At 41.8% G+C, this 17,248-nt stretch overlaps 1 protein-coding gene across 1 annotated transcript in view; it reads left to right on the forward strand.

The window, feature by feature from the left end:
* Window positions 1-1,353: 1,353 nt before the first annotated feature.
* Window positions 1,354-17,248, forward strand: part of LOC106585610 (glycerol-3-phosphate acyltransferase 4) — a 42,624-nt gene continuing 26,729 nt past the window's right edge. Inside the window, exons 1-4 of the mRNA XM_014172018.3 lie at window positions 1,354-1,538; window positions 6,013-6,696; window positions 13,475-13,544; window positions 13,657-13,957. Coding sequence (XP_014027493.1) covers window positions 6,523-6,696; window positions 13,475-13,544; window positions 13,657-13,957 — 545 coding nt within the window. The 5' untranslated portion in view covers window positions 1,354-1,538; window positions 6,013-6,522. The remainder of the gene's footprint in view (window positions 1,539-6,012; window positions 6,697-13,474; window positions 13,545-13,656; window positions 13,958-17,248) is intronic.

The raw sequence follows: 17,248 nt of genomic DNA on the forward strand, positions 1-17,248 counted from the left end.
GAGGAGGCCGTAGGAGCGCAACAACCCAGCAGCAGGACCGCTACCTCCGCCTTTGTGCAAGGAGGAGCAGGAGAAGCACTGCCAGAGCCCTGCAAAATGACCTCCAGCAGGCCACAAATGTGCATGTGTCTGCTCAAACAGTCAGAAACAGACTCCATGAGGGTGGTATGAGGGCCCGACGTCCACAGGTGGGGGTTGTGCTTACAGCCCAACACCGTGCAGGACATTTGGCATTTGCCAGAGAACACCAAGATTGGCAAATTCACCACTGGCGCCCTGTGCTCTTCACAGATGAAAGCAGGTTCACACTGAGCACGTGACAGACGTGACAGAGTCTGGAGACGCCGTGGAGAACCTTCTGCTGCCTGCAACATCCTCCAGCATGACCGGTTTGGCGGTGGGTCAGTCATGGTGTGGGGTGGCATTTCTTTGGGGGGCCGCACAGCCCTCCATGTGCTCGCCAGAGGTAGCCTGACTGCCATTAGGTACCGAGATGAGATCCTCAGACCCCTTGTGAGACCACATGCTGGTGCGGTTGGCCCTGGGTTCCTCCTAATGCAAGACAATGCTAGACCTCATGTGGCTGGAGTGTGTCAGCAGTTCCTGCAAGAGGAAGGCATTGATGCTATGGACTGGCCCGCCCGTTCCCCAGACCTGAATCCAATTGAGCACATCTGGGACATCATGTCTCGCTCCATCCACCAACGCCACGTTGCACCACAGACTGTCCAGGAGTTGGCGGATGCTTTAGTCCAGGTCTGGGAGGAGATCCCTCAGGAGACCATCCGCCACCTCATCAGGAGCATGCCCAGGCATTGTAGGGAGGTCATACAGGCACGTGGAGGCCACACACACTACTGAGCCTCATTTTGACTTGTTTTAAGGACATTACATCAAAGTTGGATCAGCCTGTAGTGTGGTTTTTCACTTTAATTTTGAGTGTGACTCCAAATCCAGACCTCCATGGGTTGATAAATTGGATTTCCATTGATTATTTTTGTGTGATTTTGTTGTCAGCACATTCAACTATGTAAAGAAAAAAGTATTTAATAAGATTATTTCTTTCATTCAGATCTAGGATGTGTTGTTTAAGTGTTCCCTTTATTTTTTTGAGCAGTATATTTTCAACTGGAAATCATGATGTGAGATTACGATTTATATTGAGTCTAGTGTGGATTGCTTTAACTAACTAAATTAGATGTATGATTGCCCTCAATATTGGACCTACCGTTACGCATTGCAAATTTGTATTTTGTGGTCAGTACTCTGCCATGCTTCAGTGTTTCCACGTCCCACCACCAGATGTCAGTTTAGAGACAAGGAGGGAGGGTGTTTTTGTTCTTTCTGATAAACACGAGACACCAAAACCAACGAGATTATCACAGGAACATCTGATGCGCAGCATCATAGTTCATCCAGAAATTATTTCATCACGTTGCATCCACGCAACTATCCGATAGTCACCGGGTGGAGGTCCGACACAAAGCCCGATACAAATACGGCTAACATCGTTGCTGATCGGACAACCTTGGGTACCAGTGAGTACATTCATGTAACTAAACACGATTCAGTTAATTGTTCGTATTGTGTCGTCGTCTTCCATGATAGAAAGCTAACGTTAGCTAGCTAGCACTCAAACCCGACAGTTTTAATACTAGCCTAGCTAGTTAGCTTGCCAGCTAGTAGTGTGATGTTGATATATGGGGATGCATGAATCGTGACACATTACTGTAGCTAGCAACTCTGTCAAATCTGTTACTAATAATTTTTGGTTAAATGTACCTGCATCATTTTATCGATTATCATACGGTACATAGCAAGCCCCCTCTATTTCTACACTCAAAATAATGTAATTATACTGTAAATAGCCAGCCTAGCTAGCTATCGAGCTTTCCTGGCTAGCTATAACACCAGAAACGGCTGGTTAGCTGTACGTTAGTCTGATTTGATCTGGCTGTGTAATACACAATTAATTGGTATGTAATTACAGCCTGAAACGAATACCTGTATAATCGTGTAAATATTCATACAAGCCATAACGTTAAATACAATTACATTTAAACTTACTACATCGGTTGTCTGTGCGGTTTGTCCGAAATTTCAAACAATACCCACAGGAAAGTAAACTTTTAGAGAGCATAGGTATATGGTTCGGTTAGGCACCGAGGTAAAATGTGTTTTATATTTGGATATTCGGTACTCTCTCTTCGACAGCTATTGAACCATGCATGACAATGAACATTTTATATTCGGAATCGGGGGAGGATGGAGAACAATCAACATTTTTTTTTAAATGTCCAAAAAAATAAATAATCGGATTTCAAACTTTATTAAAGGTGCACTATGCAGAAATCGCTCCGCTATTACCTGGTTGCTAGAATTCTAATAGTTTGCCTAATTTCAGTTTGTGACGAAACAAGCAAGTATAGTGTAGATAATCACTGTACCATTTAAACCACTGTGAAATATATTTTCCATTAACAAAAATATTTTATTTTCAGCTGTTTGAATCTAGTGTACAAAACTGGAAGTAGAAGACGCAAAAACAAAACTTAAGAACAGGAAGCATAGAATAGCAAACATAGAACAGATCTATCACTTATGCTTGCTTTCAATGAGTGACTGATCTACAACACATTTCTATGTGAATTTGGTCATGTTGCCCAAAGATGTACATATGGCAGTTTTTAGTATTATATATATATTTTTAAGTGTAAATAGTTCTCCATCCTGGCCTGATTTAAAATATAGTATTTTCATTGTTATGGAATGCTTGGTTCAATAGTCAATGAGGAGATAACCAAATATACAATATAAAACACATTTTACCTAGGTGCAGAACCAAACCATATAGATAGATAGAGCGCCTTCAGAAAGTATTCACACTAAGTTACTGCATTTTGCATTTGTAGGGCACTACACACGATACCCAATAATGTGGTGTAATTTTGTTTTTCGAAATTTGTACAAATTAAGCTGAAATGTCTTGAGTCAATAAGTATTCAACCCCTTTGTTTATGGCAAGCCTAAATATGTTCAGGATAACAAATCTGCTTAACAATTCATATAATACACTATATATTCAAAAGTATGTGGATTCGGCTATTTCAGCCACACCTGTTGCTGACAGGTGTATAAAATTGAGCACACATCCATGCAATCTCCATAGACAAACATTGGCAGTAGAATGCCCTTACTGAAGAGCTCAGTGACTTTCAACGTGGCACCGCAAGTGCTGTTATTGTGACGTGGAAACGTCTAGGAGCAACAACGGCACAGCTGCGAAGTGGTAAGCCACACAAGCTCACAGAATGGACCGCCGAGTATTGAAGTGCATAGCACGTAAAAATAGTCTGTCCTCGGTTGCAACACTCACTACTGTGTTCCAAACTGCCTTTGGAAGCAACATCAAGAACTTCGTCGGGAGCATCATGAAATGGGTTTCCATGGCCAAGCAGCCGCACACAAGCCTAAAATCACCATGTGCAATAACAAGCATCAGCCGGAGTGGTGTAAAACTTGCCGCCATTGGACTCTGGAGCAGTGGAAACGCGTTCTCTGGAGTGATGAATCACGCTTCACCATCTAGCAGTCTGACAGATGAATCTGGGTTTGGTGGATGCCAGGAGAACGCTACCTGCTCCAATGCATAGTGCCAACTGTAAAGTTTGGTGGAGGAGGAATAATGGTCTGGGGCTGTTTTTCATTGTTCAGGCTAGGCCCTTTAGTTCCAGTGAAGGGAAATCTTAATGCTACAGCATACAATGACATTCTATACGATTCTGTGCGTCCAACTTTGTGGCAACAGTTTGGTGAAGGCTCTTTTCTGTTTCAGCATGACAATGCCCCAGTGCACAAAGTGAGTTCCATACAGAAATGATTTGTCGAGATCGGTGTGGAAGAACTTGACTGGCCTGCACAGAGCCCTGACCTCAACCCCATCAAACATCTTTGGGATGATTTGGGACGCCGACTGCGAGCCAGGCCTAATCGCCCAACATCAGTGCCCGACCTCACTAATGCTCTTGTGGCTGAATTAGAGGTCGACCGATTATGATTTTTCAATGCCGATACAGATTATTGGCGGACAAAATAAGCCGCTACCGATTAATCGGCCGATTTAATTTTTTTAAATTTCTTTGTAATAATGACAATTACAACAATACTGAATGAACACTTATTTTAACTTAATATAATACATCAATAAAATCAATTTAGCCTCAAATAAATAATGAAACGTTCAATTTGGTTTAAATAATGCAAAAACAAAGTGTTGGAGAAGAAAGTAAAAGTGCAATATGTGCCATGTAAGAAAGCTAAAGGGGGACCAACTCCATATTAATGACCATGATTTTGGAATGAGATGTTCGATGACCAGGTGTCCACATACTTTTGGTCATGTAGTGTATGTTGGATGGACTCACTCTGTGTGCAATAATAGTGTTTAACATGCTTTTTGAATGACTACCTCATCTCTCTAGCCCACACATACAATTATCTGTAAGGTCCCGCAGTCGAGCAGTGAATTTCAAACACAGATAAAACCACAAAGATCAGGGAGGTTTTCCAAGGCCTCACAAATAAGACCACCTATTGGTAGATGGGTCAAAAACAAATACACATTGACTATCCTTTTGAGCATGCTGAAGTTATTAATTATACTTTGGATGGTGTATCAATACACCCAGTCACTACAAAGAAACAGGGGTCCTTCCTAACAGTTGCTGGAGAGGATGGAAAGCGCTCAGGGTTTTCACCATGAGGTCAATGGTGACTTTAAAACATTTACAGAGTTGAATGGCTATGATAAGAGAACTGCGGATAGTTACTCCACAATACTGACCTAAATGACAGAATGAAAAGATAAAAGCCTGTACAGCAGGGGTTCCCAAACGTTTTTGGCTCACGATCCCATTTTGATATCCGAAAATTCTTGCGACCCCCAACTATGTGAAAAAAAATTATGTAGCCTAATTATCAGCCAATGTTAACTTTTTTTTTATTTGGGGCTATGGAAGTCAATTGAAAAACATTCTAACCATATTTCTGATTGGTCTTCTCAACTCACCATCACATACTTTTAATGTGGGGCGATGACAGTCCATTGCAAATCAGTCAGACATAAGATACATTATCTCACCACCAATAATGAGATGGGTGTGCTTGATGCATGTCGAGTCGGAGATTCTCAAAGTCAGGGGGCGTGGTTGACAGTGCAAAAATTGACATTTGCAAAAATTTCTAAAATACTTTTTGCTTTGTCATTGTGGGGTATTGTGTGTAGATTGATGAGGAAAACAGATCATTTAATCAATTTTAGAATAATGCTGTAACGTAACAAAATGTTGAAAAAGGTCAATGGGACTGAATACTTTCCGAATGTACTGTTTTAAGAAGCAGAAGAAGTGAAAACAGCATCATTGTCATCAACATTGTTGCTTGTGCTGCATTGACCATGCAGACTGAATGCAAGTGTCTCATGGTCAAGCAACAACAAATGCGCTCCTTGAGTGACGGGGCGCGGCTTGGTCTGTGTGGAAACCAGCATGAAGAGGGAGAGCGGAGAGAGATAACTCAGGTAGCAGAGTAAACTATAAAAACAGACGTTACACACGGCGTATCACATTTAACAATCCAAACATTCAAATACCGTTATAGAAGGTAAAGTAAAACCCCAAACCGTTCTGTGCATCAATACCGGTTTACCGTAAAATGCGGTATACCACCTAACCCTAGGCCAGGGGTATTCAACTTTTACCCTACGAGGTCCGGAGCCTGCTGGTTTTCTGTTCTACCTAATAATTAATTGCACACACCTGGTGTCCCAGGTCTAAATCAGTCACTGATTAGAGGGGAACGATGAAATGGAACTGGCTTTGAGGTGCAGAGTTGAGTTGAAGGCCTAATACCTTTGGGACACCTGGGAGTTTTCAATGGTTGTAACCAGAGTCCTTTGCCTTTGTTAACTAACAGAGTAGACTAACCTTCTGTTTTTGTTTACATTTCTTACAGGTGCATGGGATTCTCAACTGAAGAGACTTGCTACTTTTGGATCATTTCAACACAATATTCTCAATCCCTTTCAGGCTCCAAAAGCAAAGGCTTTTGTTCTATTGTTGACACATTTTAAACAAATTGATAATTTTTTTAGAGTAGTGCAGGATGGAATTATTCTTTTTTGTTGAGTTCTTCTCAGTTTTTCATTGTCGACCAATGCACCACAATAAGTTTGAATGATAGGAAGCTAAAGAAAATAACTTGACTGGAAGGCCCAGTTGCTGTAACATATTTATAAAGCTGGGAGAGGCAGTAGCAAGATGCTGTCCTCTACAGCCATGGATTCACTGGCCAGTTGGAGGAGGAGTCTGGTCCCTCAGACGTCTTAATGAAGGCCCTGTTCTGGCTGAGAACTGAGACCAAGGTCCTAAAAGGCTAACAAGTGAGGCACTGTCCTCTCCTGCTGTTGGGTAGCCTTTATATTCTGTGTAGTAGGATCCCCACATTTCCCCCTAAAGCCTCAAGATGGGCCTGTTCTTAGACTTCAACCCCTTTGATAACCTGCTGTGCATTCTCCTGGGCATCTCCTTCACGGTGTGGTTCACCCTACTGCTGGTCTTCATCATCGTGCCTGCCATCTTTGGAGTGTCCTTTGGCATTCGACAGCTCTACATGAAAACACTACTGAAGATCTTTGAGGTGAGTGTGAACCACTTGACTGTTTGCAGGGGTTCGTTGATGTTATCAGTTTGTGGTCAGAGAGGACATCACATCTGACATTTGCACATGTATGATTAATATGAATGATCACTAATGGATGCTAGGCATATACATTTCACACAACATTTATGACTAAAGTAGACTTGAGTGGAGTGCATGGATTATGCTCACCGTGCAGTGATGTGGCAGTTTCCTGTGTGAACGTGCACTTGACCTAAACTGGGGCTTAGGAATGGGAATGCAGTTTTGTGTAGGTCATGCGCTTCCTCCCCACCTCCAATCCCTCACCTCCTACATCAAAGCTCCATTGTGTGAGTTAATTTCAGGTTTGTATTTTCACTGTGCTTCATTTCCTTCCCATGAAGTCTTGCCAAACCCTTATGTTGTCACAGGGAGGCTGAGGCAGAACATGTGGTGTACACTGTATATAATGAGTGTGTAATAGCACACAAGAATAAAGTTAGCAGTCTCACTGAAATCAATGACTCAACAATGTCATGCTTGTCAATATAGGTTTTGGGTAAATCCATTTGAATTCCGTCCGTTTTCGACAGCACCCATTTTGATTTGTACGAAACCTTCCATACATATTTCCCCATTGTATAAGTGTTCAGAAAGTGACTTTCTGGACCTGAATGCCAAAACATTTGAGAGATAAAGATGCTCAAAGTTTACCATGAGACATGTCTAAATCACTGGGAAATATAAACGGTTGAGATTTATATAAATTAAAATCTTATGAACAGGGTTGTCAAACTACTTTATAATTTCTTTTAAAAAAAGTTTTAAATAAAAATGGTGCAAAAATAAACGTGTAAACTCAAATTCATATTCACATATGTTATAGTTTAGACCCTATTTTACATAATCTGTTTTTCTGTTGTGCCAACCATTTCTTTCGACACAACATGCTCTTGAATACAGGGTGGGTGTCATGTTTTGGCTGATAAATGTACTAAAATGGAATTCAATTGAAAGTTCAACTTTCAAATGGTACCACTAAGATGGTTAGAGGTCCACACATCAGAGAATGTTGACTTGAATGGGAATATATGTTGTTAAAATTATGCTGTCAATGCTCCTTAGGAAACGTATTGAACTATAGATAATAGAAAAAATGGTCATGTCAAAAGTTGACATTTGACGGTGGGTGGAATGGCAGCCATCTTTGTGGTAGTCAATTCAATTTACATTTCAATGATGTACCAGCTTAATTGCTGTGGTCTGAAGGAAAGGTTCATTTTATACATTATATTTCTATGATTGTAATGACATCCACCCTGTATAGGTCGTTATCAATAAAACGTCACAATAAGGTGCAGAACATTCAGTTTGCCTGCAGGGTGGCAAGGAGACCCCCACGTTCCGCTAAAACGATTGACAACTGCATGCCGTTTTCAAGGGATTGTTAAATAAATGTTAACTATTTGGTTGTAATATCATCACCTCGAGGAGCTTAGTCAGAACTACAAATTTCCGATTATTTCATGCAAAACAATTGCGCACATTTAGCTCTATCAGAGTTATAGCCCACAGCAAGTAACTGCATTATTTTTATGATCAGTAAACAAGTTATTTCTGATACGTGAGGATAGCCTACAAAAACTATTTTATTTAGGAACTCAGTCTGGGTCTCAAATTACTGTTGAGAGTTAGAATAGTAAAATAAACAATGTGCAATTTCGAAACGTACACTACATGGCCAGAAATATATGGACACCTGCTCATCGAACATCTCAGTCCAAAATCATGGGCATTAATATGGAGTACTATAACAGCCTCCACTCTTCTGGGAAGGCTTTCCACTAGATTTAGGAACATTGCTGCTGGGTCTTGCTTCCATTCAGCCACAAGAGCATTAGTGAGGTCGGGCACTGATGTTTGGCGATTAGGTCTGGCTCGCAGTCAGCCTTCCAATTCATCCCATAGGTGTTCGATGGGGTTGAGGTAAGGGCTCTGTACAAGCCAGTCAAGTTCTTCCACACCGATCTCGACAAATCATTTGGGTATGGACCTCGCTTTGTGCACGGGGGCATTTTCATGTTGAAACAGGAAAGAGCCTTCCCCAAACTTGCCACAAAGTTGGAAGCAGAGAATCGTCTAGAATATCATTGTATGCTGTAGCGTTAAGATTTCCCTTCACTGGAACTAAGGGGCCTATCCCGAACCATAAAAAACAGTTAGTTACTCTCACTCAGATATCAATAACATGGCATAAGTCATGGCAAAATGTGTATAATTGCAGAAAATTAGCTGTAAAACTGCAACAAATCTTGTTTTTCTGAAATGCAAACATTTGTTTACTTTTTGTTAATGCAATCCTGTTAACAGATCCCTCTGTACATATTACATTATAGTTTTAATATTATAGTTTTGTATCCAAATATTGTTTGATTTGCTTGCCATCTACAGTGGTGATGACTATAGTCCGACTGACAACTTTACCAGGACGAGGACTCGCCGATGTCAAGCTCTTTCCAAAAGCCTAATCTCTGACTAAGTAAGCTAAATGACACATGTTGTTTGCTTAGCTGGCTAGCTACATGCCAAATGGATAGGATACCCAGCCTCATGTATCTGAAAATACATTGATGTTTACTGATCATGAAAAGCAGGCAGTTACTTGCTGTACAAGAATTTCCCTACAACCGCAATAACATCTGCTAAAAATGTGTATGTGGCCAATAAAATGTTATTTGTATAACTCTGATAGAACTTAATGTTGACTAATCGTTCTGACTATCCTCTTAAAGAGGTGATGATATTAAAAACCAAATATTTATAATATTTAACAATCCCTTGAAAATGGCACGTTGTTGTCAATGGTTTTAGCGGAGCTGGGGGTCTCCTTGCCCCCCCAGCAGCCAAATTGAACGCTCTGCACCGTATTGTGAAGTTTTTTTGATATCGACCTATTCAAGAGCATGTTTTGTCTCAACCTATGGCGGGCACAACACAAAAACCTTAGAACATGTAAGGTCTAAGCTACAACATATGTGAATCTGATAATTGACGTTAAAGGCATACAGTCAACAAGTGATTGAATTCAAATGGATTTACCAGTTTTAAATTCTTATGTCAATCTCAATAGTGCTGAGACTGGAGAAAAAATATGGTCAAAGGAAACTTTCTCTAGCCCATGTTTACATCAATCCAGGTATTTTTAACTTTAGCAGTACATCTAAGAATAATCAAGTTAGCTACCTAGATAATGTTTAGCTAGTGATGGTGATCAAAGATTATCTATATGCTGACAATATACTGACCACTCTAACAATGGGAATAAATGTCCACAAAAGCAGAAGGCAGGCGGGATCAGGCGAGACATTCTAGATGTTCGATCGGGTTCAAGTCCAGGCTCTGGTGGGCAGTACACGTGGAAAAAATATGATAAAAAACACTGTTATATACATACAGTATGTACAACAGCTAGCAATATCTATACCACAATGCAGTTGTGAGCATAACTAGGAATTCTATATTATACTACAACGTCAGTGTAACTGAATATGGATGTTGTGTTGGTTGAATGTTCAAGGCAGGTTCCAGAATGTTCTTCAGCTGGTGAATTTATTTGTGTGTTTGGTAATAATGGCAGCTGGCTTTGGCACTGTGGCGATGTTGGCAGAGATGTTGGGTTTTGGGGGTAGTGACTCTGGCTTCTTGTAGACAACAGACTTGTCCTTTCTGCGCTCCACAGCCAGGTGGACAATCCTCTCGTACACTTTTTTCATCACCCACTGCTTCGAACTCTTGCAGATGATTTATTTGTACACGCATTAGCTAAATGTAGCTTGCAAGACAATAACACAGCTAGCTAAACATTCTAGCAAGTAACGTTAGCATATCAAACATGAATGTTTACACCTCTCATACGAATATAAAAGTATAGTTTCAGCTTATTAAAATGACCTTAAAACAAATTACGTATGAATGTTGGGCTCAACGAAACAAATCTGTTTACACTGCCCTGCTTAGAGGGGGGCAACTGTCGGGCGAGGGTTGTGTGCAACCTCCAGAGGTAGCGTTCGAGATGTGAGAAATACGCAAGTTAACATTGCAGTAATGTCTCTCGACAATCGATACCTCTCGAGAATCTCAAGAAATTATTCTTAATTCTTGTCAATGAAAATAGACCCTTAGGCATGAAGTTTACTTTGTAGGATCTATGCTTCTGACCCTACTTGACCAACCATTTTGGCCTTGTTTAGCCTACGGATGGGTTAAAAAGCGTCTCTCAATATGATGAATCTGAAGTTTCAATGGTTGGTGGGAGCCTAGCTGCCTGGTCACATCTCACTAGTGAGCCCTTGCTAAAACTGAACTAGAGCTGAAACCAGAGAAGGTTATCACCCTCTTTCTTCCTTTCTTAAGTGTCGATAGTAAGCCTGTCAGCAGTTTCCAGCGAACCCCTTTGAGAGAGAATTCTAGTGCCAAAAATAAATGGTCCGGAGGGAGATGGCAGGGGCTTGATATGAGAGCTTTTCAGCTCGCAGTAGTGCCTAGTCTAGTCAACCAGCATTTTTATGGTAGAAGTAAAGGGTTAAAATGACAGATTGTTGGAAACTAGGTGATTGTATGACAGGTTATTTTTCACTTGGTTTCTGCAAATACAAGACCTTGGTATTGCTTCAATGATTAAAGTCTCCAACATGTGGAAATCACATCCTGTGCTGCTGGTAACTTGAGTCAAGAATGTAACCTCATAACCAGTATATGTGCATGTAGCAGCCTATGTGTGAGCTGGGCTCTGGGAATCGTCTTGCTATCCAGGGCAGGGTCTCCAACTGGCAGCCAGCAGGTGGTTTTATTTGGCCCCTCCCAAAAAAACATTTATTTTATTATTATTCTTTTTGGGGGACATAAAGGACTGTAAAACACCAGGAAATCAGCTCCAAATGATTTTAATTTAAGAAATCTGTTCCCAAGTATTCCCACTCGTAATAGAGAGACACATGATCATATACAAATGTAAGCAAGGTTTGAAAATATTATATATGTTTGGGCTTCTTGCGGTCAATTTGTAGTCTACAAATGATTTATAATTAAGTTCCGGCCCCCCGACCATCCGCTCCAGAAGAAAATCGTCCCGCGGCTGAATCTAATTGATGATCTCTGATCTAGGGTATGGACAGGAACTTTCTCTCCAGGCTTAGTATACCAGATCTCATGCAGAGAAGGGTAATCCTGCAAAGATATACCTGGCTCTCTTTTATACCAGACTGATGACATAGCACTTTCTGTTCAGCAAGATTACATCAACTGCAGAGTAGAGAATGGACAAGGGAGCTTGGAACTCAATCTAGCCTATGCAGTGAGTATGTAGAGGTATCAAACACCAGCAATGTTTTTGCATGATCATAATCATGTGCTACCACACCCCTCTGCCGTAATTGATGTGTTGGCCTTGCTTTTCCTTATTCCGGTTTACTGACTCAACAGGATTGCTATTCTCCTTTACTAGCCTACACCCAAACAAACACATTGGTGTCCCTATAAGCTGCCCTTTAGTCTTATGATTCACATGTCATGGTATTTTGATGTCAGCTAGGATTTTGTTGTACTCAACTGTAAAATCTCCCCTCGGTGAGCAGTGTTCTTTCAAAAGGCGTAACGGTCAATTTCAGTTTCTAAAGAGAAAAGTGTCCGTCTGTAGCGCTGTTGACATTGGCCTTGCACCACATAGTAGCAAAGATGCTTTGCCTCTACCTCTGTTGAAGTGATCTTCTCCACAGGTGGTCAGTCTAGTAAATGTCCAGTTCTGTCAGAGGAATGTTGTGCAGCAGTTGATCAGATGAACCTCAACTACTGGTAAGGCCAGTTGCCTGGTAAAGCCTTTTAGAATGTGAACACCTTCTTAGCATTTTTGTTAGCTAGGTGCCCTGAGCTACTTCCATTTGGCTCTCAGAACTGTATTGGAGTATCATGGATGTATAAGATGGATGCTTGAGCAGATTGGAATGTTCTGGCAGCAGAATTCTGCTCTGTTGTCTGTCTTTGTGAACATCAGGATCTTATAAAGATGTAATGTGTTTTGTGAACTTGTGCCTGGGGTTGAGTGAAGGTTGAGAACAGCAGATCCCCTCCCACTTCATCCTTCCTGTTCTGCCTGTTATTGCTAAGGCATGGGGAACACTCTGTGCTTCTCCAGCCTCTTACTAGATGAGTTTGTGTCTCGGTGTGCACATACAGATACAGTTTTCACATCTGCAGTGCATTCAGCTTAGGTGACTGTTCTTTTAGGCCTACATAAAACAAACAACTACTATGTGAATGTGTTTAAAAATGGAAAATAAAATATTACAATCTAATCATTCTACTGTTCTGTGGGGACAGACTCCCCTCACAATATCTGTCTGCCCTGGAATTGTAACACCAACTAATATCAATACCTTATCACCATAGTAGCGTTAACAGATTTGATGTTCTACTGTTTTAGTTTCTGAAATATCGGCCTATTGAAAATGGCACTTGTTGAGATCATGTCTGAAATTGATTGCAAGTCTTTATGAACTCAAGTGTTGTGGATAAAAGACAGTGGACATATCAAAACAGGCCTAGCTGTCATTTTATTATCTAATCTGTCAAACCGCCGTATCATTTCTGTAATAAGGCATGAAGCTGTTAGTCATTTTATGACATTTTATTTGGTCAGTCTATTGTTTCGAATTTGATTATTGTCTGAATGAGCCAGAAGGTTTTTTTCTCTACAAAATGTAAGCTAACATCAGTCTACTTTAAATGACTCTGCTTGTAGTGGGCCACGCATAGGATTGAAAGAGGAGCCAAGGACAACAACCATCTCTTGTACAAGCCTTACTCTAATGGTGAGTGACGGGCTCTGTGTATGAGTGTGTTTTGTGTTGTTGTTAATGAGTGTGTCTGATGGGTAAATTGGTAGTGGTTAACCATTTCCCATGTCTCCCGGGTGCATTGCAGCCATCATCGCCAAGGAGCCCACCTCCCTGGAGGAGGAGATCAAGGAGATCCGGCGCAGTGGCAGTAACCGGGACCTGGACCATGCCTCCGAGTTTGAGATGTCCGACATCTTCTACTTCTGCCGGCAAGGAGTTGAGAGCATCATGGACGACGAGGTGACCAAGAGGTTTTCTGCTGAGGAGCTGGAGTCATGGAACCTGCTGACCCGTAGCAACTACAACTTCCAGCACATCAGTCTGAGGCTGACTGTCCTGTGGGGGCTGGGGGTGGTGATCCGCTACGGCTTCCTTCTGCCTCTCAGGTAAGACCGGGTCAAGGTTAGGGGAAGGGATCAGATGTGGTGCTGGTTGGTTCAGTAATAGCACTCTCTGTTTTCTGACATGTGGAAACAAAGATGGACAGGCTGACCTCAGACACCTCTCCTTGTTTCTCCTAGAGAACATATGACACACTCTTATTACATCATGGGAATTAATTGTAATCTATGTACAGTGCATTCGGAAAGTATTCAGACCCCTTGACTTTTTCCACATTTTGTTACGTCCTTGGTTAAATGTTTTTTTCCGCTCATCAATCTACACACAATACCCCATAATGACAAAGCAAAAACAGGTTTTTAGAAATGTTTGCAGATTTATAATTTCTTTTAAACAGAAATACCATATTTGTGACCGACCGGCTCGATTCGGTTTTATTCAGCAAAATTTGAAATTGTGTTTTTTACATTGGATAGAAGTAGAGACTCAGAGCTAGAAAATGATATGTCATGCACTACAGTTGAGGAACAATGGGAAAGTCATTCTGCTTTGAACACTGCTTCTTGACACAATGTGTCAGATGAAACACCGTACACCTGGCGACCGTGTCAGTGTGCACTGTGCCCGGCCCACCACAGGAGTCACTCGTGCGCGATGGGACAAGGACATCCCTGCCGGCCAAACCCTCCCCTAACCCGGACGATACTGGGCCAATTGTGCACCGCCTCATGGCTCTCCCGGTCGCGACAGAGCCTGGACTCAAACCCAGAATCTCTAGTGGCACAGCCTTAGAACACTGCGCCACTCGGGAGGCCCCCTAATTACGCTTTTTTGCCAACGTTTACTGACACAGGCCATATTCAACCGGTGTTGAGCGTTTGTAAATGTGTCAGATGTTCTGCGCTCTGGCACACTCAGACTTGAGTGCTCTGAAATCGGAGTAGATAGCCAGAACGAATTTACCAGCTACGTCTATTGACAGTTGTCGCAGTGACATCATAAACAATCTATTGAAATAGTTACTTGCATAGTGGAGTCTTTTGTTTAGACATGTAGATAGCTAGCTAGCTAAACAATGAACCATAATCCCAACTCATAACGTTACTACCCTGCATGAATCTGCAGGTAGCTAACCAACTAGGTTCAATGTTAGCTAGCTAACATTAGACTATAACTAGCAATGCAAATGACTCTGCGATAAGAATAATATTACTAAACAGATCATACAAGTAACGTTAGCTAGCTAGACAGCCATCTAGCATTAGCTAGCTAGCTAACAGTACACTTTAACTTGTAATGAAAACGACTTTCTGACAAAATTAGAAACGTGTAATATCTGGGAATGTAGCTCGCTAGACTCTCTTACCCGTATACATGGATGGACGCTTCTCCCTCTCTGTCACGGATGCCATGGTTGCCCTTAGTTTGAAAATGTAATCCGGAGATGGGTGTTTTATACAACAGCCTTCTGTGTGTTCTCTTTTCGACTCTGTCTGCATATTTGCAATCAAACGGCAGAATTCTCTCACTTTCCTTACGTATCATACTCTAATTCCATTGATTTCCAAACTCGGTCTTCCAGAAAGTGGAGAGCAAAACTTATGCAGTACCATCTTTCAAAAAAGCCGTGTAAGAAAGGATTATCTACACATACTGCCCAGCTCATATTATAGACAGAAGCGCGCTACATCGGAGACCAATCCAAACTAATCTCTCGGCATGTCCAGCACACTCATTATCTCAGCCAATCATGGCTAGCGGTAATGTTGCTGTCTTTTTCCATGGCTAAACAAGCTAGGCTCGTAATTTAACCATTTTATTCGTATTTACAAATGGCATACAAGTTTGTTATTAAGGCACATGAAAGTTCACATGTTCCAGAAGGCATTTCTGCCATTACGCTCAAATGGTGCTCCTGTGATGTAGTGACGCGCGACATATGCCTAGTTTCCTGAAACTAGTCACATTTATCTAAGTATTCAGACCCTTTGCTATGAGACTCGAAATTGAGCTCACGTGTATCCTGTTGCCATTTATCATCCTTGAGATGTTTCTACAATTTGATTAGGGCCCACCTGTGGTAAATTCAATTGATTGGACATGATTTGGAAAGGCTGACACCTATCTATGTCAGGTCCCACAGTTGACAGTGTGTCGAGACACAAATCTGGGGAAGGGTACCAAAACATTTCTGCAGCATTGAAGGTCCCCATGAACACAGTGGCCTCCATCATTCTTAAATTGAAAAAGTTTGGAACCACCAAGACTCTTCCTAGAGCTGGCCGCTCGGTCAAACTGAGCAATTGGGTCTTGGTCAGGGAGTTGACCAAGAACCCAATGTTCACTCTGACAGAGCTCCAGAGTTCCTCTGTGGAGATGGGAGAGCCAACCAGAAGGACAACCATCTCTGCAGCACTCCACAAATCAGGTGAGGGAAAGATGAATGGCGCAAAGTACGGAGACCGAGACGGCTCCAGAGGACTCAGGACTGGGGTGAAGGTTCACCTTCCAACAGGACAACGACCCTAAGCACACAGCCAAGACAATGCAGGAATGGCTTTGGGACAAGTCTCTGAATGTCCTTGAGCGGCCCAGCCAGAGCCCGGACTTGAACCCGATCAGACATCTCTGGAGAGACCTGAAATAGCTGTGGAGAGCTTTCGAGGATCTGCAGAGAAGAATGGGAGAAACATCCCAAATACAGGTGTGCCAAGCTTGTAGCGTCAAGAAGACTCAAGGCTGTAATCACTGCCAAAGGTGCTTCAACAAAGTACTGAGTAAAAAGTCTGAATAGTTATGTAAATGTGATATTTCAGTTTTTTATTTTTAATGTGTTAAAATGTCTAAACCTGTTTTTGCTTTGTCATCATGGGATATTGTGTGTAGATTAATGAGGGGGGAAAACAATTGAATCCATTTCAGAATAAGGCTGTAACATAACAAAATGTGCAAGAAGTCAAGGGGTCTGAATACTTTCTGAATGCACTGTATGTGCGTTTTCACTGCGTTCAGCTGAGAGGAAGCCATCGCTTTCCATTAAGTATGGAGATATCCCCCCAGGACCAGGAGTGAGAGAGTTGGCTGGGCAGACAAAAGGGCAGTGACCCAGGACTAAACCAGTCTGGCCTGAGTCCAATCACCCATGAGCCAGCCAGGCCACCATTGTAGTCCCAGACACACAGTCTCCCTCTCTATAGGCTACTAATAAGCCCCTGCTGCACACAGAGACTGACCTGATGCACTTGGCCTCGCTGTCCCATGCTTGCAGTTGCAAGAAGTGGACATAGAGAGAAAAATCACTTTCCCATAAACAGCTGTTTTATCTGAAAAACAAT

The sequence above is a fragment of the Salmo salar genome, chromosome 24 (assembly GCF_965601325.2).
Source record: "Salmo salar chromosome 24, fSalSal1, whole genome shotgun sequence".
NCBI classification, from domain to species: domain Eukaryota; kingdom Metazoa; phylum Chordata; class Actinopteri; order Salmoniformes; family Salmonidae; genus Salmo; species Salmo salar.